General features: G+C 36.8%; 1 protein-coding gene across 2 annotated transcripts; it reads right to left on the bottom strand.

Annotated features, from left to right (window-relative positions):
- Positions 1-227: 227 nt before the first annotated feature.
- LOC114645289 (membrane-spanning 4-domains subfamily A member 4A-like) lies at positions 228-23,844 on the bottom strand. Of its 2 annotated transcripts, XM_051922729.1 has the most exons (6): positions 22,934-23,844; positions 18,933-19,040; positions 18,504-18,560; positions 9,129-9,305; positions 5,938-6,048; positions 228-1,010 (listed from the first exon to the last, which is right to left on the bottom strand). In XM_051922729.1, the coding sequence occupies exons 1-6, from the start codon at positions 23,057-23,059 to the stop codon at positions 951-953; spliced, it is 639 nt and encodes a 212-aa protein (XP_051778689.1). In that variant the 5' UTR covers positions 23,060-23,844; the 3' UTR covers positions 228-950. The 2 variants fall into 2 exon arrangements, with proteins under 2 accessions (XP_051778689.1, XP_051778690.1); XM_051922730.1 differs by lacking the exon at positions 18,933-19,040 and having other exon boundaries at positions 22,934-23,841.
- Between the last annotated feature and the right edge of the window lie 120 nt (positions 23,845-23,964).

Here is a 23,964-nt window from a genome sequence, read left to right as displayed (position 1 = left end):
ATGACTTGTTAATATGTGTATACTCTGCAAAGAAATTAAGAGTTTTGGAAGGATGTTCATTTTAACAATATTAAATTAGTTTTCATCAAACTGTGCAAAACATGCTATAATTCACCTTAAAATTATGCCTCAGACACACCTAAATAATAATAATAATAATACATTTTATTTATACAAGGTGCCTTTCTAAGCACTCAAGGACACCAAACAATCAATAAATAAAAAACACATTATAAACAAAACTTAAAACATCAGAAAATACAGAAAATATAAAAATTAAAACCAAACAAAGCCACTGTAACCATAGAGAAAAAGACATTTTAAAAAGGAAGGGTTTTAAGTTTACATCTGAAGGTTGAAAATGATTCGATATTTCTAAGCTCAGTAGGTAGTGAGTTCCAGAGCTTGGGAGCAGAACGGCTGAATGCTCTGCTCCCCATGGTGGTTAGACGGGCGAGAGGGACGGTCAGATGGATGGAGGAAGAGGATCTAAGGATATGGGAGGGAATGGCAACATGAAGAAGGTCAGACAGATATGGAGGGGCAAGGTTATGAATGGCCTTAAATGTTAACAGCAGAATTTTAAAATCAATTCGAAACTTAATCGGGAGCCAATGAAGCTGCTGCAAGACCGGAGTAATATGGTGAATAGATGGGGTTCTAGTAAACAAACATTTTCACTTTAACAATGGAACAATTCAACTTTCAAAGGTATACTGTACTTTGGAGTATAGCAATAAACCAGACAACATTGAGGGGAAAAGGAGTCAATTCAAGCATGGATACTCCCAAGAAATCCTGACCTTCCTGGTGGTGAACAATAAAAAAGCAGATCTCTTCTTATAAAAAAAAACTTTGAAGCTTTATTATTTTCCTTAGTTGAACACTGGGAAATGGAGAAGGATGTGTTTGAGCATCACCATAGAATCACAGTAAAGGATCAACATAAATTACATGTTAACCACAAAAGCTGCCTCTGGAAGTGAGCTTTGTTGAATGACAATCACAGGCTGCAACAGAAATGAAAACAAAAAAATGAATATTTTAAAATTGTTTTTAAATGATTGAAAATTAATTTACTTTGAAAAATGAAATTTAACTGAATTTAAGAAGTTCATCCCCGCTGTCTCATTTGGTTAGATGATATCTGGATGTAAGGCAAACACTGTAAAGGTTGAGATACAGTATAAGTTATAGTATCTGCAGTTTCACTTTGATTCTGTATCATTCTGTATGGTGCCTTTACCTACTGAAGTTTTATACTTTAAAAACATCCAATTAAAAAAGTTATCATCAAGTATTTATCCAAAACTGCACCCTCTTGCTATCAATCAAATCTATATTTTTATTGTATATCCTAGAAATTATAAATTTTATAATAAATAAACTAGAGATTTATTTTAATATTCCACCAATGAAAAACAATAAAAAAGTCTCCAGTTAATTATTTCAGGTCTCGCTTAATAAGGCTATTTACATTAACCTTACATTTACTGAGTTACTTGCTTTTGTGTGCCCTAGAACACATATTTTAATTCAGATTTATGATATGATGATAATGAAATTGGTGAGTCCATTAATACTTTAAAATTGTAATATTCAAATGAAAGCAACAAAGTGATCTAGTGGTTAGCACTGCTGCTTCACATTTCCACACTGTTGAGTTTTAAATAGGTGCTGAAAATGAAAACCAAACCCAACAGCTCCTTCAGCAGTTTGCACACTAATCCACAGTACAGTACACAATGAAGGAGATTCCATTTTGTGGCACTCTAAAAGTGGTTTGTTAAGTGTAGCTATTAGTTTAATCACCTTAAAATTAATAAAAACTGTCAATATGTTTTTATTATTATTATTGTTTTATATATGTTATTATATATCACATAAATGCAATATGTGAATTTAGAAGGCAATTCTATTCTTATTTAGAAACTCTGAAGTGCCAAAGGATACAAAAAAAAATTCAAAAGAACAGTGAACTCTCAAGATCTAAAGGTTGGACCTAAAATTTAAATTTATAGCAATTAGACACAGACATCTACAGAAAGGTGTTGTTGCCTTCTATATGGTATTTCCAAATTTTGTTTAACTTTGTTTTTTAATAATAATAATACATTTTATTTATTCGTAGGCACCTTTCTAAACACTCATGGACACCGAATAATAGATAAAACACACATTATAAACAAAACTAAAATACAAAAATTAAAATCAGACAGAGCAACTGTAATCAAAGAGAAAAAGCAGTCTTGAACAAATTAGTTTTAAGTTTAGATTTGAAAAGTGAAAATGATTCAATATTTCTAAGCTCAGGTGGTAATCAGTTCCAGAGCTGGGGAGCAGAACAACTGAATGCTCTGCTCCTCATTGTAGTAAGACGGATGAAGGGGACAGTCAAGTGGATGGAAGAAGAGGATCTAAGGGTACGGGAGGGAATGGCAACATGAAGGAGGTCAGACAGATATGGATATGGATTTATATTTTTCATTAATTTTTAATGCTATTTCATGTACTATTTCCCTGAAGTTTACTACATTTTCTAGTGTTTCTTCATGGTTATTGCCAAGTTGTATCTGACAATTGATTAGCAATGCTATCACACGATTAGGTGTGACATCATTGACATAATAAAAGATGGTGGCTCACAATCGGAGGCATCCTAGGTTTGGATTGAAGATGTTATAACTTTTCCTTAGTGATGTCAGTATTTATATTTGATCGAAATGTTTATTTCATTATTATTATTATTATAGTTTTTATTTGTGTAGTTATTAAATTTTCACACTAACCATGTAACTATTTTGTGTTGGAGACCTTTCACAGCTGCAGCTATTCTGCATTATTTTTCTATTTTTGTGGTCATATTGTATGCTGTGGCCATGCCTGTCACCAATCAAAAGACATGGCAATTGTGTGAAATGTTGTCTTGCCTGTAAAAGATGGTGTCATCCATGTCCACTATCTTTACTTTGGATCATAAATATAATTTCTGTTTAGTAGTCTTTAAGGTAAAAAACCCAAGATAACATTAGATTTCCTTGTGTGCAAACTTGTTTAGTGGGCAATACATTTGTGTTGTGATGTTTGTTTGGACAATGTCTTTTTGTTAGTCCTTCTGTTTTTCTGACTTTTTACCTTACTTCTGACCAGGAATTTTTAAATACTTCATTGTTCTTTCATTGCCTAATCTGTTTTTTTTCTCTTTTCCCTTAACTCTCAACACTTTCTACCCTATAGCGCCCTTAAGAAAATAGACTTTTCATTGAATTTGTGCATTTTTATACTGAGTTAAGGAAAGTAGATTAGATCAGAGATTAGAACTTTTGACTTTGATTTTTGGATTGCGATTTTGGTTTTGATGCCTGGATATTTTCTGTTTTGGTACTGCCCCCCTGCTTGTTGTTTAACTATTCCACACTCAAGCAATCCTCATTTCTTGGTTAAAATAACTCCTCAGAATTCTTTGGACACACTTTAACAGGTTCTGCCTCCACTCTGTACAGCACTGAGAGTACCAGTGTACAGACTGGCCATGACATCCAACAACTTCAAGGAGATCCTGCGAAGTCTGAGGATATCCCACAAGACAGCTCGATCAACTGAGTTGAACACTTTACAAAAAATTGATCAGGGGATGAAACTTCATTTTAGATGCAAAAACGAAAAAAATGAAAATGAAAGGAATTTTCAGATTTTGATTTTTGATTAAAGAATAAAATACGGGAAAATAACGTATTTTTTTAATTCAGCGGTAACAAATAGCAGTCATAAACTTAAAATTACACATAATTTTCTGGATTTATTTGTGATTCAAATAATGAAAGTGTTATAGCTCAAAAACAATAAAACAGAAACATTTTCGTTGTCTGAAACCGGAGGTACTTCTTCTTTTGCGCGATTTTTGACAACACGTGCGAACAGTCCTCCTCACAACACATCGACCAACGGCCTTGAAGTTACACTGGCAACACCAGAGGATGGACCATTACGTTGTTTTTCGGAACACTAAAAGAGTGACACTCCGGGACGAGGCCATGACTGCAGAAAAACTGAGTCGCATCTTTCCGGTAAAAATACAAGCTTTGCAAACTTTGCTTCACTGATTTAGCAGTTCTTATATGAACGTTATTGTTGTTACTTACTACGAAACAGCTACCATTTGGTGATTTCATTTACTAACACTAAGTCTGGCAATTTTTATAGTGCTAGCATTTTGAATGGTTGCTCATTGACTTTTACCGGCTACTATAGCAAGTAAACGTTTCGAGTATTAACAGTGCGCAAAGTGTAACACGTTAGGAGAGCAACGTGATTTACAGAAAGTTTTCTTAATATGTGTCACACTTGTCAATGAGCGACCATTCACACATTTACACACATTCAAAATGCTACCACTATAAAAATTGCCAGACTTAGTGTTAGTTAATGAAATCACCAAATGTTAGCTGTTTCACAGTAAGTAATAACAATAATTTTCTTAAAAGAACTGCTACATCAATGAAGCAAAATTTGCAAAGATTGTATTTTTACTTGAAAGATGCGACTCAGTTTTTCTGCAGTCATGGCCTCGTCCCGGAGTGTCACTCTTTTACTGTTCTGAAAAACAACGTAATGGTCCATCCTCTGCAGATGCCATGCGTCGGTCGATGTGTTGTGAGGAGGACTGTTCGCAAGTGTTGTCAAAAATTCGTGCAGAAGAAGTACCTCCGGTTTCAGACAACGAAAATGTGTCTGTTTTATTGTTTTTGAGCTATAACACTATCATTATTTGAATCACAAATAAATCCAGAAAATTATGTGTAATTTTAAGTTTATGACTGCTATTTGTTACCACTGAATTAAAAAATACCTTATTTACCCTTATTTTATTCTTTAATCAAAAATAAAAATCTGAAAATTCCTTTAATTTTTCGTATTTTCGTTTTTGCTTCTAAAATGAAATTTCAAATACCAAAAAGTACACGGACCCGCCTCCAGCTACAAGACAGTTCATGAAGGACAGGCTGAAGAATAATAAAAAAATGAAAAACTAAGCATAAGGACAAAGAATCCTTCCACCCAAACTAAGTGAATCTGATCTTAGCACCTACTATATACAAAGGTCAGTATGCATCTCTACTACTAAGCTAAGCAAACCAGCAGCACAGATTTACACTTAAGACCTGGTCAAATGACGAGCCCCTGACGTTCGGACCATAGTTTTATACCGCGAGAACCTTTTGTCCATCAATCCTTATTTACGTTACCCGCGGTTTCCCAATAAACCGCACGTCAGGACGTGCACCGTACGTCAACACCTGCTCACGTGCAGTCCACTCAGTTTAAACATTCCTGCACTTCTGCGCGTACTCGTCTGTCTTGGTGACGTGAAGGCTCCTCATTCAGCTTCTGGTAACTGAGTTCTGTTTTATTTTCACCCACACTACGGCCATGTGGAACGATTCCCTGAGTGTGATCTGGCTCGCAAGATCCTCATTGTTGAGGACCTGAGCGACTGGATCAGCCCAAGGGGACGCTCACGTAGCTCCTGGCGGTGGCATATAGATGGTCATTTTCGGATGGTAGGACTGGACCGCGTGTCTGCCTGGATGGTTGCCAACCGGGATCCCGACCTGTTTCGTAGTGTGGTGGGTGCAGCAATGCGCTCTACCAGTGCATACTCCCCGACCTGACCTGATACTTTAACAGTTATAATAATGTGTACTTTATGTGCATATTCATTCATCAGTTAACCAGCTGGCACTTTAATTGCAGACATATAGTATGTAAACAAAACAAAGGTCTATTGTACCTTTAAAGCATGTTAGGGTGTTGTTACCTATAAGAAAACCTGCAACAACATTCAGGGCCCAAGGTGCTAACTGCATCACTGAACTGGACAGCTTTAAAAAATTCCACAGTGTGAATGAAAAATTCATTGTATTAAACAAATTATACCATAGTGTTCTTGCAAACAGCTTTGCATCCAAAAACTGACATGGAGATGGCCACTAGGAACTCCAGCACTGTGAAAATGAGTAACACTCCAAGGATTCCATTTGTTGTACTCTGGCAAAATATAAAACCATATGTTAATTTTCATTTCTCATCGACTCAACTTTAAGACTGCAAAATGCATTGACAAGTTTGCATCCATGTCTGTACAGCTGTGAGGCAGTGTTGATAACTACTGTACTTATTGCCAGTGTTAATAGGAGGAGGAGGTTAGGAGCACGCGCTGATACAGCACATTGTCACGCCCACCACATGACAAACCAACTCAGGACCCCAGGTTAGCACCTGAGTGCAGCCATGCAATGGGTGACACCTCAGCACCACACTAGTTCAGTTGGAATGGAACCAGTGTGAGGTTTTTAATGGTGGCTGGAGTGCCAATTCTGCCACCAACCCCCAGGTTTTTCCCTGCAGCTTGGAGGGCCTACCTACAGGGCTGGGTGTAGATTAACGTCATACCCGGGACGGAGCAATTACATAAAAATTAAGATAAGAAATTACTTGACTCCACACATGAAATATTTACCACGAGAAACCATGACAATAATGTGTTTGTGTCATCACATGACCGGGGCAAACTTTTATTTATAGTATTTTTAGCTTATATAGTTTAATATTTCTTCTAGTACTATAAAGAACTAGAGTGTACTTGGAAAGGCAAAATTATTGTACTTCTAGTAACGTTGAAACCTTTCTATTAACCAAGTATATTCTGACTTATTTTTATCATTACATTTATATTCTCAGCTTATTTAAATGTAACAGCTACATGTGTTTAATGAATCCATTTAATTCACTTTAGGGTCACAAGATGGACTTGAGACTACACTGAAAGGTTTGGGCTCAACCCTGATTGAGGCACCATACTGTCACAGCTTTCACTCATGCATATACTTACAATTTAACTCACCTTAGGCAAGGAAACCAAAGTACTCAGAAATAATCCACACAGACAAAGGGAGAACATATAAATTATCTAGGCAAGGACAAACTGGTCTGGCAACATCTTCTGTAATATAAACAAGTAAGAAAATGTGCACATGGCATAACATTCAGGTGCATTCAGAGACTTTGTTAGCCAGTTTGAAATTTGGAGCATGTTTAAATGTTATAATCACTTCATCAACTTTTATTGCATTTTTTTTTGTAAATGTAAATCATATTTAAAAATCTCCTTAATAAATGGATAAATGTTTGTGCCCGTCCAGTTGCTATGTCTCTCTCATTTCAGTAGTTGGTGCATCAGAAACATTTGGAGTAATACAATGCATTGCATTTGTCCAACTGATGGCACATCACAAATGTTAACACTGCTGTTATGAATCCCATATTAAATGGCATATAGCAGAGACATTTACATTGCATTTGTCATTCCAACAGATGGTGCATCATAATCCTTTGCAGTAAAGCATTTTATTACTACAAATATTTATCATGTGTTCCAGACTGATAAATGCAATGCATTGTATTACTCATGCATTACAAAATGTTATCCACCAGATGGTGCACTGCAAACATTTACACTAAGGTCTATGTTGATTGTTTAGATTTCAGTCTGTCTAAGATGTGTAGCACAGCTAACAATGATAATGGAACATAATTGCATGCATTAAAAGTGTACATAAAACATGTTTTTGATACCATTTTACAATATCTTATGGCTGAAGTTACTTTAATAGACAGCGGATTCCAGTTTAAATGATGAAAAGACCCATGTGCTTTTGATAGTGTTGGGTGTGGAGGGTCTGTGGCTAATTGGAGTTCAAATTTCTTAACTGTAAAATTTAGGAGTATATATAATTATAATAATAATAATAATAATAATAATAATAATAATAATAATAATAATACATTTTATTTATATAGTGCCTTTCCCATACAAAGTATCTGATGGAGATTTAAAATCTGTGCAGATATCTTATGCTAAAATTGTTAGCTATGTCTGAACATGATAGGCGGTGAAACTTTGTGGTGGTTTGCTGATTAATTGCAGTGTCAGAGCAATACTGAGTCATTGTAATCTTTAGATAATGCAGCCATAAGGTTGTTTTTAGTGTAACAGAAATATTGAATGCACATTTAGCCATTGTAGCATAAAGTGTCTCCAAGGCATTTTGCTTTTAATTTTACCTAAAAGAACACCATGTTACTTACCTGCTTCAGTTTTAAGGACAAGGTGGGGTTTTTGCAGGATTCTGTGCAGCTCCAGGGACATGTATGGGATGGGGTAGAGGCAGAAAGCAGACTGTTATAATAAGACCTCCCACTGTATTCGTACAGTCAGGGACGATACCTTGTATAGTTATGAATTAAATAGAATATCAGTAATTGAAGTCATACAGAATGTTTCTCTATTCAAAGATAAACAAGTGTGGAGATTCACCAATGCTTTTCAGTGAGGGGTTTTGAAATTTTAAAAATGTGTGCAGTGTCGTCAAACAAAATGGAACCATCTTGACAAATGTCCCTGATAATAAGCCACATGTCAACAAAACTGGTCCACTGTTAGCCAAGTTACAGACAGACGGACAGAGAGACAGACAGACAGACAGACAGACAGATAAGGATACTGCAGCAGGTGCTTTTCACATTATATGAGAACACACCTAGAAAAGACCTCTACCTCAAAAGTATGAGATGTTCAAGTGAGACAAAAAGGAAGCTTTTAGCTCCATAAAAGTAAAATGAGGAGCTGGGTAAAAGTATGATCATAAATGGATAACAGGATGAAATATTTGTTGTTGTCATGAAAATATAAATTAGATGAGCATTACTGGAATTTACTGTTGGTCATCTGGGCAAGCCACTTTAATTAATACAGACTAAGGTCATAATTATAGTAAAGTGAGGCTCTCATTTATACTTTTCATCTGCCATTTCAACATATAACTATTTGAACCACATGCTCTTTAAATAATTAGAGCTCTTTGGTGAGATCTATTGTTGTAAAATTCCATTATTCTTGGTTCCACTTTATGGTTTGCCACAGACTTTTAATGTATTAAATGAGAATGTTTGCACAGTAAGTCTGCAGTGTAAACACCTGCTTTAGAAGAGGTTTTGACAGATTCTAGTCTATGCAGAAAAAAATTAAAGAAATTACTTGTAATGAGAAAAAAATGAAAAGGAATTACCAGTAGGATGTAAGATCCTTGATGCCAGTGCACATGATCGAGATCTGCAGTGTCATTTGAACGGAAATGTTTGCCTCTGTCACTTAAATTTCTTGTAGAAATGTTTGCACAATACATAGCAACTGCAAATACAGCAGACACAGCACTGGTGATATTCATGGATAAGGCTGCTTTGATCTGTCAAAAAATGAATATTAAAGTTCAGCTTGTTCTCTCATATTATGGCTTATTGATCAACCAATGGTTTTGCTTTCTCATCAATTCTTTTTTCGTTATGTGCTAATATTCAGAAACATATGCTGGAAACATTACCCTAATTACACATGCTGACAACATTGAACTGTATTTATCAATGAAATTATTTTTGTCCATTTAGTTGTATGCTAATTGACTTGGTAAAATTAAATTTATGTAAGTGACAATTTTTATGGCTATATTGTCCATACATTTAGGTGTTATCCAAGATTTAACATTGGTAGCCAAATTACTACATTTTCTAAAACCTGCTTTGTTCAGTTTAGGAAATACTGAAAAATCAAGGTGGTTAATTCATGTGTAGAATTTTGACAGGCAAGTTTGTTCAGAATTGACATCTGTTATTATATTTACATATAAAGGAAGGGAAGACAAAAAAACTGCATGCAGAAACAGAAAAATGGCAGAAAAATTTGGATGTACACTCTTAAAAATAAAGGTGCCAGAGTGATTCTTCCGAGTGATGCCATAGGTGAACCATTATTGAATTAAATATGGAGTCCAGAACTGGTCAGTGATTAGTGGCATGGGAACATTTCAACCTGTTATCTGACAAAAAGTTAAATACTATACTATTTAATTCCTCTGTAGTGGAATTTACAACATGCCATTAGTAGCCTAAAGTAGGCTTCCGTGGGCACATTCCCTAAATCCCCTTCTACACGGTCCCTTTCACTTTGTCCTGTTCCACACACACATTACCCTAAACCCAGTTATTAATCCTTCATATTGCCTCGTAGCAAAACTACTCTTACCTAAAAAAAAAAAAAAGTAGTCACATAATTATGAATCAATGGTGGCTTATTATGTATTCATAATAGTTGCTGTTATGGTAACAAATTTTATCTTTAGGTCAACACACTTAAACATTTTTGATTGTAGAATTGCAGATTGTAGTGCAGCTGGATGATAAATTGGACTGGACTGCCAATACTAATTCTCTGTGCAAGAGAGGACAGAGCCAGCTATACTTCCTTAGAAGACTGGCGTCCTTCAACATCTGCAATAAGATGCTGCAGATGTTCTATCAGACAGTTGTGGTGAGCACCCTCTTCTACGCGGTGGTGTGTTGGGGAGGAAGCATAAAGAAGAGGGACGCCTCACGCCTGGTGAGGAAAGCAGGCTCTATTGTTGGCATGGAGCTGGACAGTTTGACATCCGTGGCACAGCGATGGGAGCTCAGCAGGCTCCTATCAATTATGGAGAATCCACTGCATCCACTAAACAGTGTCATCTCCAGACAGAGGAGCAGCTTCAGCGACAGACTGCTGTCACTGTCCTGCTCCACTGACAGACTGAGGAGATTGTTCCTCTCCTAAACTATGCGACTCTTCAATTCCATCTGGGACGTTAACATTATATAAAGTTATTGTCTGTTTTTACCTACATTTTTATTACTCTTTAATTTAATAGATAGATAGATACTTTATTAATCCCAATGGGAAATTCACATTCTTCAGCAGCAGCATACTGATCCATCCATCCATCCATTTTCCAACCCACTGAATCCGAACACAGGGTCACGGGGGTCTGCTGGAGCCAATCCCAGCCAACACAGGGCACAAGGCAGGGAACCAATCCCAGGCAGGGTGCCAACCCACCACAGGACACACACAAATACACCCACACACCAAGCACACACTAGGGCCAATTTAGAATCACCAGTCCACCTAACCTGCATGTCTTTGGACTGTGGGAGGAAACCGGAGCGCCCAGAGGAAACCCACGCAGACACGGGGAGAACATGCAAACTCCACGCAGGGTGGACCCGGGAAGTGAACCCGGGTCTCCTAACTGCGAGGCAGCAGCGCTACCACTGTGCCACCGTGCCGCCCTAGCATACTGATACAATAAATAATATTAAATTAAAGAATGATAATAATGCAGGTGAAAAACAGACAATAACTATGTATAATGTTAAATATTAAAGTTTACCCCCCCGGGTGGAATATTGTTTTTTTGTATCAGTATGCTGCTGCTGGAGTATGTGAATTTCCCCTTGGGATTAATAAAGTATCTATCTATCTAAATCTATCTGCCAAATTTATTTTTCCCTTAAGGCAACTGAGTCCACCAAACCTCTCCTCGACTGCCTATCTGACATTAAGGATTGGCTGGCTGTAAATTTCCTCCACCTGAATGATTCAAAAACCGAGGTCATTGTTTTTAGTCCTGACTACAAACAGATTCCATCTTTTGACCTCGACTCTCTTCCCACTCCAGTAACTTCGTCTGTCTTTAATCTCGGAGTCAAAATGGATTTGTTCCTGAAAATGGATGCTCAAGTCAACAGCACAGTAAAATCCTGTTTTTTCCAGCTGAGGCGTATCACCAAACTCAAGCCTATTCTGTCTAACCATCTCCTGGAATCAGTAATCCATGCATTTATTACGTCCCAGCTTGATTACTCTAATTCCTGCCTTTATGGCATCAGCAAAGCCACTCTTTCTAGACTACAACTGGTTCAAAATGCGGCTGCAAGGCTTCTAACAGGGAGTGGCAGAGGCCAACATATTACTCCAATTTTAAAAACCTTACATTGGCTGCCGGTTAGATTCAGAATCAATTTTTAAAATACTCCTCCTAACTTATAAGGCATTAAATGGTCTAGCCCCCGCCTATTTTAGTGTTTTGCTCCATCGATACAATCCCCCTCGCGTTCTTAGATCCGCAGATCAGCTGCTTCTAACCGTTCCCAAGGCATGTTTCAAAGCTCGTGGTGAAAGGGCTTTCTCCGTCGGTGCACCCAGGCTTTGGAACTCCCTACCCTTAGTGGTTAGGCAAGCCACTTCAGTTGTCACTTTCAAATTACGCTTAAAAACACACTTCTTCACATTGGCTTTTAATTCTTAACTTGTTTCATTTTCTACTTGTTTTTTGCTATTTTCTCTATTTTATTGGGTCCTCTGACCTGTTTTTAGTTTCTTAGTTCAAATTCTCTCCTAATGTTTGCTTTTAATATTTTGTTTTTAGTCCTGTTTGTTTTAACTGTACAGCGCTTTGGTCGGTTGTAATGCTGTGTTTTTAAGCGCTTAACAAATAAATATGGTATGGTATGGTATCTATCTATCTATCTATCTATCTATCTATCTATCTATCTATCTATCTATCTATCTATCTATCTATCTATCTATCTATCTATCTGTCTGTCTGTCTGTCTGTCTGTCTGTCTGTCTGTCTGTCTGTCTGTCTGTCTGTCTGTCTGTCTATCTATCTATCATTGTCACACATACTAGCATGTGCATTTATATTAGCATTTCATTGAATGTCATAAAGATCAAAATGAGTACACAGAGTATTCTCTATGAGATTGAAGCTATGCCATCAGAAAGAGGATTCTATTTGAGCTTCTTCTCTTGAAAATCTTGAGCTCAAGGCTGCTCGGGTTTCTGAAGTTACTGTTTTCAAAGTTTTCAAAACTTTGAAACTTCAGATCTTTTTCCATTATTATTAAGCCTCAAAAGCTTGACTGGGCTTCATCATCCCTTTCCTAGTTATTGCTCAATTATCTGCTTGTGCTTCATTTTAGTTACAGTAGTTTCATGCTCCTTAGTATTTCAAGCCTTTGATTGCTTACTTTCATTCACAGTTTTAACTCACACTTGTTTTCTTAAACAGCCACCAATTAACAAAGAGTTGCAAAAGACAAAGATCAAAAGTTCACCATTTTTCACCTGGTCCCATTTTCCATTGTGAATGAATGAATTATCCATGTTAATAAAATATTTGGAAGTAAATGGAAGAGAAAAAAGTATAGTTCAGAAATTATTTGGATGATATTCAAAACAGAAATATCTGCTTATATGTATAGCATAAGAATGACTTAAGATTTTAGTATAAAACACTTACAATACTGTATATGAAATGAAGAAATAAGTTCTGTTGTCAGCAAGGCTCGACTGCCACCTGAAACCCCCAGGACTTAATTTGCAGTCCCCTGCACTAAGTCTCGTTTCCTTTGATTTGTTCAACCTGTTGTTTTCTTAGTATGACACCAGAAAATGTATTTTCATTTTTGTGTCTACCGGTTTGTGACAGGTGCTTGAATTTGACCTACCTTTGGTACAAGGTGGGAAGCAACCCTGGATAGGGACTCCAGTCCATAAGCAAGGCATGCTTACTACACATCAACACTCAAAATTTAGAGTCACCATTCAAACTGGATGCTGTCAAATGTCATAACTTATCATCTATCTTTATTTTCCATTTTTATGTCACATGTTGATTTTGTTATTACTCCTCCATTTAGATCTAGATAGTGACATGTATTGCTAGCATGGGTGGAGTGGGACTGTTTTTCAGCCCTGGAGTGACATAATACAGACCAGCCCACCCTTACTCCAGAGGGGGCATTATTACTAGGTCACCATGGCAACTGCCAACAAAAGCAGAGAGATGCACAACTTCCAAACCAGCTGTCTCTTGTTTTTTTCAATGTACTCATGTAGGTGTTGGAGCAACAAGTTGCCAAGGTCAAGAGGGTTGTATTATGGAGCACAGGTAGCTTCAGCTTTATACCCTTGATAGCTTTCCGATCACTGTTACCACATCAGCAACACATTCTATCTTAGGGATTGTTGGAAGTGATAGCAGAAAACCAGATCAAGATGTATGGGCAGGGGATATGCAGAATAACCAAAGCTTGTAGGAGCCCTTCCATTTGCCTGAGTATCTTTCTTTATCCTCCTCAGCTTGTACCCAGAAGTACAACCCTCTCTTGTCCCTGGCATGGATCCTGCAGTTGAGCTAACTTTCTTCCTTCCCACAGGACCAGCTTCAACTTAAATAATAAAGAAATTAAGTAAATAATAGGACTTATGTAATGTGTACTATGTCTGTCAGTCAGTCATTTCTATTCCTGAACAGGGTCACAGGGGGTGCAGAAGTCTATCCCAGCCAGCATAGGACACAAGGCAGGAATAAACCTTGGACAGGGTGCCAGTTGGACTGTGTACTTTGTATTATAGATAACTTTGATAATACATTATGCCTGTATAGCTATTATAGATTATTGCATGTCTTTCTGTAGATAGATTCTTCATTTCCTACAGTCATAATAATATATCACACTTGTCATATAATTTTCTGTAATGTTGAAAAACACCCACAAACCGCCATTCCTATTACCACGCTGCAATGTTGCAAATACCTGTTGCTGTCCTTTCTTTACTACCTTATGTCCCTTCCCTAATTACCATCACTGGACTGACTCTCTGTGGCTGCTGATAGGAGCAGAATGGACACAGAGCTACTTTTTGTTCTCTCTGGGCATTACTAGTCAGTTGCGGTTCGGTTGTTTAATACTTGCATTGTGCATTCACTAAACATTTTCCCTTTCTTAATGGGCTACACATAGTCTACATTCTAAGGACTAAAGCTGGCAACAAAATCTAAGTAGTGGAGCTAAGTTACAACTACTCTTGTTAGCTGCTAAGTTATTTAGTAAATGGTGTTAACTGTGTTGTCATGTGAAGTGTCAATGTCAGCGTCAGCCAGATACTAAATGTTTACACTAGAAACTCTGTTTCAGGGCCGTCTTAACAACATCATGGGCCCCAAGGCAAAGTAGTGCACTGGGGCCGCTGTTTTGACAGCAAAACAGGAACATACATAGGCATCAGAAACAACTTGGGCCGTATGCTCCTGGGTCCCCCGGCCGGCACCCATTGTGCCAATATGTTAAGACAGCTCTGCGTTTTAGGCAGTATCTGTCCAAGTTAAAGGTCATTGGCGGAGAGGTCCTCCAGAGAGCTGCTTAACTTACAAAAATGGAGGTCCTGAGCATGTGCTGCTTAACTTAAATAAATGGCTGTCCACACCGTTCAAAGCACGGGTCCCTTATTCTTCAAGAATGGCGCACTTGATAGGTGGCTGCTTATGATGCCTTTAGGATTGACTGGCTCTGGGAAATATTACAGATTGTAAGGTCAGTCACATTTGACCCTGTAACTAGCTACTTTGCTGTCACCTAGTGTTACTAAAGTCGTGACCCAATGCAATGTTGTAAAGTTTTGTACATTTCACTGTATGCTCCTGCAGTTCCTTTCTGTTCTCTTAATCCCTGCTTTCCCAGCACAAAATTTCTTGTTACCTTTGGTGTCCATTGTAAAATGGCTAAATGCTGTTAGTGTGATACAAAACAGTTGGATGGATAGTTTCAATCTCGCGTGTGGGGTTTTACCATTTGTGAAGGGGGTGTCTTTCTTTTGCTTTAAATGGATACCTGCAAACAAAGCGGGGTCGTACCACCTGAGAATGGGGTGTGTTTTTACGTATTTACTAATCACTTGTGTATTTATTTATGAGAATTTGAAAAGATGTGCATGGACGCTCGACCTGACCAGAAACGTCACTGGCCCACTGGAAAATCTCCTGGTGCTCCTGCTGGCCACTCTGTTCCTGATTGCTAGAGCTGTGTCCTACATGTACCTGTTTTTGTGTGTTGTCATGGCAGCTACCTTATTTAAGAATGTTCTGTCATTGATCTTTTTTCGAAGAGAATGCTTTTCTTTAACCCTGTTGCAACTACAGTAGTTTTGCTGGCAGTTGTTTTCTGGACCCTTTTTGAATCTTGATTCTGACTTTGTTTTGTTTATTGAATCAGGCTTGTGTAGTTAGTTTTCTTTTTTTGCTGATTCAATATTATTGTAGATCAACCCTTTCTCTCTTCAGTTATTCTTATTGGATGCCACATTGTAGTAATAATACTGCCCTTTTCAGGTCATTGTAGGTGGAAATGAATGACGTTGCACATCCTATTCATGCCAGGCACAACCTAGTAAACCTGGTAAATTAGTCTTAACATGTCCACCAAGTTTCTGTGACCATGTGCAAAGTCAAAGTTGTAAAGTTTGTTGAAAAATGTCAATTTCTCAATAACTTTGTATTTTGCTTAATCAACATTTGTTAATTGCTTTTGATTAAAGACTGAAGGATTGGTCACAAATCACTGCCGATTCCTAGAGTGCTTGTAGCAAAGGACCACTTTATCTTTAGTATGTTCAGGACTTACAGTGTTCACTCCGGAGTGTCGATCAGGACACTGGCAAATGATGCAGAGAATTCCACACAGCAGCTTAGATTGAAATTGAACTCATTTATTTGGAGATATACACCTGCATTCGAATAGGTATAGGTGTATTTGTATGTGTGGTCTACAATAAAAAGAATACATAAAACTTATTGATAAAGTGCACAAAGTCCACTAGATGGCAGTATTACTGAAATTAAGCACTAGCTTACCGGCAGTATAGAATCCAAATCAATAACGTAATCAGTACATTTAAACGACTTTACATCTTAACATATAAAAACATAAAATACAAGGGAAATGCAAACGAACCCACCTCTGGTCATCAACGCACACTTATCTTAACTTGGTACACTGCTGATTCTTACTTATAACACAAATGTTTCTCTATGCGGAATTGACTATTGCGGCACTCGTGCACCTTCTTCACTTTTTTAACATCCCATAATAGACACTCTCGTGCATGCTGGGAGGTGCACCTTTTAAATGTGATCCGTGTCTCTTTATAATTGATATCTCTCTAACAGTGCTGCTGATTATAAAAGCCAATTGAAGATCTATCACAAAGATCTAAGGTCTCATTTATAAAACTTAGAGAGGATTCACATTAGAAAATATGCATATGCCAAAAAAACTGGAACTTCCCTATACAACAAAATATTTTATAAAACCTGGCTTCCACACATTTCTAACAGTTTACCTTTTTAAATCACAATCATCTTGTAAATTTTCGTATGTGAACTAGCCTCAAACCCCTTCTGGCTGCCACTCTGAAACAATCTTATATAGACTATTCTAATGAGCCTCATACATATTCAATCACCATGCTGCAAACATTCATTTGCAGGTACAGTAGTCTCCCATCTGATGCATCTAGCCCTTGCCAATTGCTTCTGAGGAGTCCTATGGTGCGCTCTGAACTGCATTGAAGAGCCTCTCATCTGCGTTCTGGAAGTTGGGGAATTTGTGTAAGGTGTCAGCGTCAAACCAGGTAGCTACTATCACCTGTTACATGTCATGACATAATTGCTGTTACAATGAATAGCGTAGGCCATTTAGGACAATGAGGGTTCATCTATTTACCTTACCAATAAGCTAGTCATCATGTTCAGCACTATTAGCAAGTTGTCTGTTCAATACTACTTCACCTCAGAATAAATGAATCATAGATTGACCCAGGCCGCTGAGTCATGACATTCTCATGTCAGTCTCACCTTGGCATCGGAGGTGACTTTTGTGTTAATTGAATGTAAATAATTATGGTTAAAAAGAACATTAAGGAAAGGCTCTTGGACTAAAAAATATGTATGAAATAATGAAGAAATAAAATCAGATGTTGCAATAGCTTGTAACGTGCTTAAGAAAAAGTGAGGAGAATGACAATATGTCAACAGTTGAATGCTACCAACCAATACTGGGCTTATCAATCTAAACTGAATGGTGGCAGATTCACTTAACCTGTAAGTTTTCTTGCATATCATATATAAAGTTTAAAAAAAAAATCATATACATACATCAGGTCTGTGTGTATGGTCCCTCAGAGCAATCTGATTGGTTTAGCTTTGGTGTGATTGGTCAGCTTGGCTTTGGGGATGCGAAGAAAGAGGAAGTACATGTGTGAAATACACAAGATGGATTAAATAGAGAGAGTCACCTTCAAAGGCAGAAAGTATAAAACCAGATAGGAGGTGAGAAAGACACCTTAAAAATAATGATCGCTCAGGCTCAGGAAAGGGAGCACAGGTGAAGATAGGTTCAGTCACATGCAAATACAGAGGAAAGGTGCTGCAAGTACAGGTAGGTTGGTTGGGAGCATGCATGGATTACAACGCCTTGCCACTACACAATGAACCACCTGGATTGGGACCAGAGTGTAGCCATGCAATGGGTGACACCTCAACACCACACAGTACAGGCAGAGCAAGAGATAAATACTTTGAAATTATTCTATTAACTTTCTTTAAAAGATACCTTAATCAATTATAATATACAGTATGTATATTATACTGTATATAAGCTTTGCAATTATACATTACATAAGTAAATTATTCCAGAGAGAGCATATAAAAAAGCAGTAAGAGAATTCTTACCCAACCAATCTGTGTAGTTTTGGCTGCAATTACACAAAAAGATCCAGAAATTATATACTGTAGAGAGAAAGAATGAGTGGTCATGTATGCAAAATGTTTGTTTACCTGTTCAAAAATTAAATATTATTTATGCCATAAAACTATTTTAAAAAGAACAATCTAGAAAGTCTAAAATTATAATAATTATAAATTGACAAATAATACACCAATGTTTTATAAGTTAGCTAACTAACAAGTAGAAATAAAGAAAATCTGAAATTTCTTATATTTCAGTGACTGTTATTCATACCTTCAGAGTTTTTACTTTTGATCAATGCCAATTTCTTTTACCTATTTATTCTTACAGCAAATCCCATTAAAGTAATTTTTAAATGGTGCTCAGAAATCTTTTTATTATGAAAGACTTTTTATAATCAAACCTCATCTTACCAGAAGACCTGTCCAAAATGGAGTAGAAGTGACAATTATAATCAGTCCAGCTACTGCTAGAGCCAGACCAACAGCAATGTTGACCAAACCAATCATGATCTGTACAGCCTGCAAAAATAATACAAAATACATTTAGTGTCTGGCTCTATTATGTATATGCAGTTGTTTGTAGGATATATCTAAAGATTTGTTCTCTTTCTCAAGGGTGGGGATGGATTTGTTTCAAACCAGTTTTGTTAAACCTGACTTGCATGTATGGAATGTTTTTTTAATTTTAATAAAAGATTTGCTCTTATTTTTGTGCTTGTTTATTAAAAAATGAAGCACTTTACAGTTAATGAAAAGCCAAGTTTCTTAGAGGTGCATAATGATAATTGCAATTTGAAACCAATAAGGCTGCTGTGTGTTTTGTTTAGATTTTGGTTTGTGTAGTTGTCTGTCTGTCTGTCTGTCTGTCTCTGTCTATCTTTTTCATAACCTATTGATTTTGATGATCACTTGTTAAAGTTTTTTTAAATTTATTAATAATTATTACATTTTAATAAATTTGGGTGCAGGTTCCCTGTGTGATTTTTTTTTGGTCATCTTATAACAGACAAAACCTACAGAATGAGAGATAATTAAAACAAGTGTGAATGATTTTGCCAGTTTTATTAGTCTCTTGAATTATTTTATTCCAAGATATAAAAAAAACCTGTATGAGAGGTATTTAAAAGTATAACATTTTATTAATTTAGAGGGTGTGCCACATACCCTCTATAGGAATACTTTGGTGTAACTTGCCACAACTGCTCCTGTATGGAGGACTTTGTATAAACCTCCCAGAAAACAGACTAGGAAACTTACAGTGCCTTGGGCATGGGAAAAGCATTATATGTTTATTATTGTTGTTAGTGGATAATTTTACGTTTCAACAGCTGCTTATACAGTACTTAAAAAACAGTGTCCCTTTTGAATTTAGACACAAACCATTTATCATTCCTTTGTGTACAGTGCCAGACTAATACAACTTTTCTCTGAATTTATTGTTTGAGTAGCTATGATTTGTTTCATCAACCCCATTATTTTATTTAGAATGTCTGTCTCTAGGAAAAATAAGCTAAATTGGCAGTTTTATAAAATAAGGATGGATGCTTCTTTAAGAAGTTAAGGATTGAAGTTTGATTTACATATTACAAACTAACTAATTAAATAAATAAATATACAGTCATGGCCGAAATTATCGGCACCCCTGGAATTTTCCTTGAAAATGCACCATTTCTCCCAGAAAATTGTTGCAATTACAAATGTTTTGGTATACTGTACACATGTTTATTTCCTTTATGTGCATTGGAACAACACAAAAAAACAGAGAAAAAAAGCCAAATCTGACATCATTTCACACAAAACTCAAAAACCGGGCTGGACAAAATTATTGGCACCCTCTACTTAATATTTGGTTGCACGCCCTTTGGAAAAAATAACTGAAATCAAGCGCTTCCTATAACCATCAACAAGCTTGTTACACCTCTCAACTGGAATTTCCGACCACTCTTCTTTTGCAAACTGCTCAAGGTTTCTCAGATTTGAAGGGCGCCTTCTCCCAACAGCAATTTTGAGATCTCTCCATAAGTGTTCAATCGGATTTAGATGCAGACTCATTGTTGGCCACTTCAGAACTCTCCAGCGCTTTGTCTTCAACCATTTCTGAGTGCTTTTAGAGGTATGTTTGGGGTCATTGTCCTGCAGGAACACCCATGACCTCTGACGCAGACCCAGCTTTCTGACACTGGGCCCTACATTGCGCCCCAATATCTTTTGGTAGTCTTCAGATTTCATGATGCCTTGCACACAGTCAAGGCATCCAGTGCCAGAGACAGAAAAACATCCCCAAAACATCTTAGAACCTCCACCATGTTTGACTGTAGGTACTGTGTTCTTTTCTTCGTAGGCCTCATTCCATTTTCTGTAAACAGTAGAATGATGAGTTTTTCCAAAAAGCTCTACCTTGGTCTCATCTGTCCACAAGACGTTCACCCAGAAGGATTTTGCTTCCTCAAGTACATTTTGGCAAACTCCAGTCTGGCTTTTTATGTTTCTGTGTCATCAGTGGGGTCCTCCTGGCTCTCCTGCCATAGCGTTTCATTTCGTGCAGATGTCGAGTTCAAGCTGACACTGTTGCACCCTGAGTCAGCAGAACAGCTTGAATATGTTTTGAAGTTGATTGAGGTTGTTTATCCACCATTCGGACTATCCTTTGTTGCAGTCTTTTATCAAGTTTTCTCTTCCGTCCACGTCCAGGGAGATTAGCTACAGTGCCATGTGTTGTGAACTTCTTCATTATGTTGTGCACAGTGGACAAAGGAACATGAGGATCTCTGGAGATGGACTTGTAGCCTTGAGGTTGTTGATATTTTTCCACAATTTTTGTTCTCAAGTCCTCAGACAATTCTGTGCTTTTCTTTCTGTTCTCCATGCTTAGTGTGGCACACTCAGACACACAACAGAAAGGTTGAGTCAACTTTTCTCCATTTTAACTGGCTTCAGGTGTGATTGCTATATTGCCAGCACCTGTTTCTTGCCACAGGTGAGTTCAAATGAGCATCATGTGCTTGAAATAAATAAAACGATTTACCCACAATTTTGAAAGGGTGCCAATAATTTTGTCCGGCTCATTTTTGGAGTTCTGTGTGACATGATGTCAGATTTGGCTTTTTTTTCTGTTTTTTTCTGTTGTTCCAATGCACATAAAGGAAATAAACATGTATATACAAAAACATTTGTAATTGCAATAATTTTCTGGGAGAAATGGTGCATTTTCAAGGAAAATTACAAGGGTGCCGATAATTTCAGCCATGACTGTATATTGAAAAATTTGGGGTATAAATGATTTTTTTTAATCTTCTTCTGAATGATACATTATGGCACTTTAAGAATCTGGATACACGCAGATATACACTTAAAAGATCAATTTTTGTGCATATTAAAATTAATTATATTGAATTATTGACACTCTTGCCATTTTAGTTTTGCATGAAGTGAAAAAGAGATATGAAAAGTCAGACATTCCTGAATTCTTTATCAAATATGATTCGACTAGAGATAGACAATCCATCAATAGTGATACGGTTTTTGTGCAAATCTTTATTTGGTTTGCTAGCTTGACTAGGCTAAATGTTGAATATACAACCACAGAAATAATCAAACATCTGTCCACTGAGGGTTACAGACCTGATAATATAATCAGCCAGTGTCTTGGTGGGGCATCAGTCATGAGTGGGGACAAGAGTGGAGTGCAGGCATTGTTGCAACAGAAGCTTGGTAGTCACATTCCGTATGCGTACTGGTATAACGGTCAACTGCACTTAGCAGTGGTCCATGCAATTCAGGGGGAGCCATGTGCAAAAACTTCTGTGAAAATCAATGTCTAATGGTAAAATGTGAATAGAAAAGCCTGAGAGTTGTAAATGTGAAACAGTATGTTATAGAGTAGGGTATGTTAATATAATTGTAAATAAAATTCTGTTTAAAATCTGTCTGTCTATCTTTTCTGATACATCATGGCACTTTAAGAATCTGGATACATGCAGACATACACTTAAAAGATCAATTTTAGTGCATATTAAAATTAATTATAAGGATATACGACTGCAACTGAAATACATAAAAATAATCGTGACCATCAAACATGAATGTATTATTTTTCCAGCTTTGCCATTTTCTGGCCATCAACAACTTAATATACTAAATACAAACTAAAACGTAATATAACCTATAGCCATAGGCTTCTTGTCTGCTTCATGAGAGCAATCTGACTTGGTTCTTCTACATTGTCAATGAACAAAAGCTGTAGTATATAAGATATATTTTGAAAAAATAAAATTAAGCCAGCCATTGCAGCTAAACCATAATGATAAAAAGAAACCTACTGTAGGTGTTTAAAACTTCTATCTTCTATTACAAGAAGGTTTCCCAATCATAAATTAAATTCAGGTTTATAACCTAGTATACCATTAACTTACCCCAAGTGCCTCTGGCTTTCCTTTGAGGAACCTCTTGAAAACTGATCTGGTGTTTGTGACCTGAGTGACCACTCCATTTACAGGTGTCATGTTTTCAAAGGTAATGCTTTGGGTGATTTCTGGCATAGAGTAAATGATTCCTTGTCCACTGAAAATTCAATTTATTCCTGGAAAATATGTGGCTTTGTTTAAAGGGTTTATCTATTATACACTGTAATTTCAGAGGCAACAAAATACCCATAAATAGTGAGAAAATATTTTAGTTGACAACTGCATAGTTGCAGAACAGTGGGTTATAAATTCTTAGTCCATATTAAAAACATCTTAAAAATTACACATCTTTGTGTGTAGTTGCTGTATGTTTAATGTTATTTGAAGTAAAAAAACCAAAACAAAACTATTGTACTGTACAGTGATGCATTCTTTCTTTGTTTTCTTGATAAGTAAATCTGCAACATTTGAATGTAGGTAATCTACATATATTGAAAACTACAACTTTGTTGTCTGTGGGCTCACTAGGATCGGTAAACGTGCTAAACCGATGTAAAGCAAGGTGACCACCAGAACTGCTCATGAGAAGGCAGGCACAGTCACACGATGGATATGTAGTTCTGTTTGGCCCACTTCATCCTGGCATTGGTGCGTGAAGATGGCACATTCATTCCTTAGCCACTTTATTTGCTTGTGTTTAGTATATATACAGTAAAATAGACCTTAAACTATTCATAAAAGTTCTGAAGAGAAGATTCCTCCCCTAGTAATTAGTACAGCCCATAATATACAGTAATGCTGAAGGTGCAAAGTAACTTGACGGTGTGGCTTAGTGGCTGCAGTTTTGTATGACAAGCCAAAAATCATTTATAGATGTATTTAAATATTTCAAGGCATCCTGAAGACTGGTGTGGCTGGCCGTCTGATCGTCTTGCTAATCTATGTTTTATGTTTGTTTTTTTTGTGTTAGTTTATCCCAACGACCACTGTCCTACGATCATGATTCTTTACTTAACATATTTTCTTGCTTGCTTTCCTCT

Source organism: Erpetoichthys calabaricus, chromosome 2 (genome assembly GCF_900747795.2).
Source record: "Erpetoichthys calabaricus chromosome 2, fErpCal1.3, whole genome shotgun sequence".
NCBI lineage: Eukaryota > Metazoa > Chordata > Cladistia > Polypteriformes > Polypteridae > Erpetoichthys > Erpetoichthys calabaricus.
The sequence above is the reverse complement of the archived record's forward strand: the minus strand, read 5'-3'. Positions and strand labels throughout refer to the sequence as shown.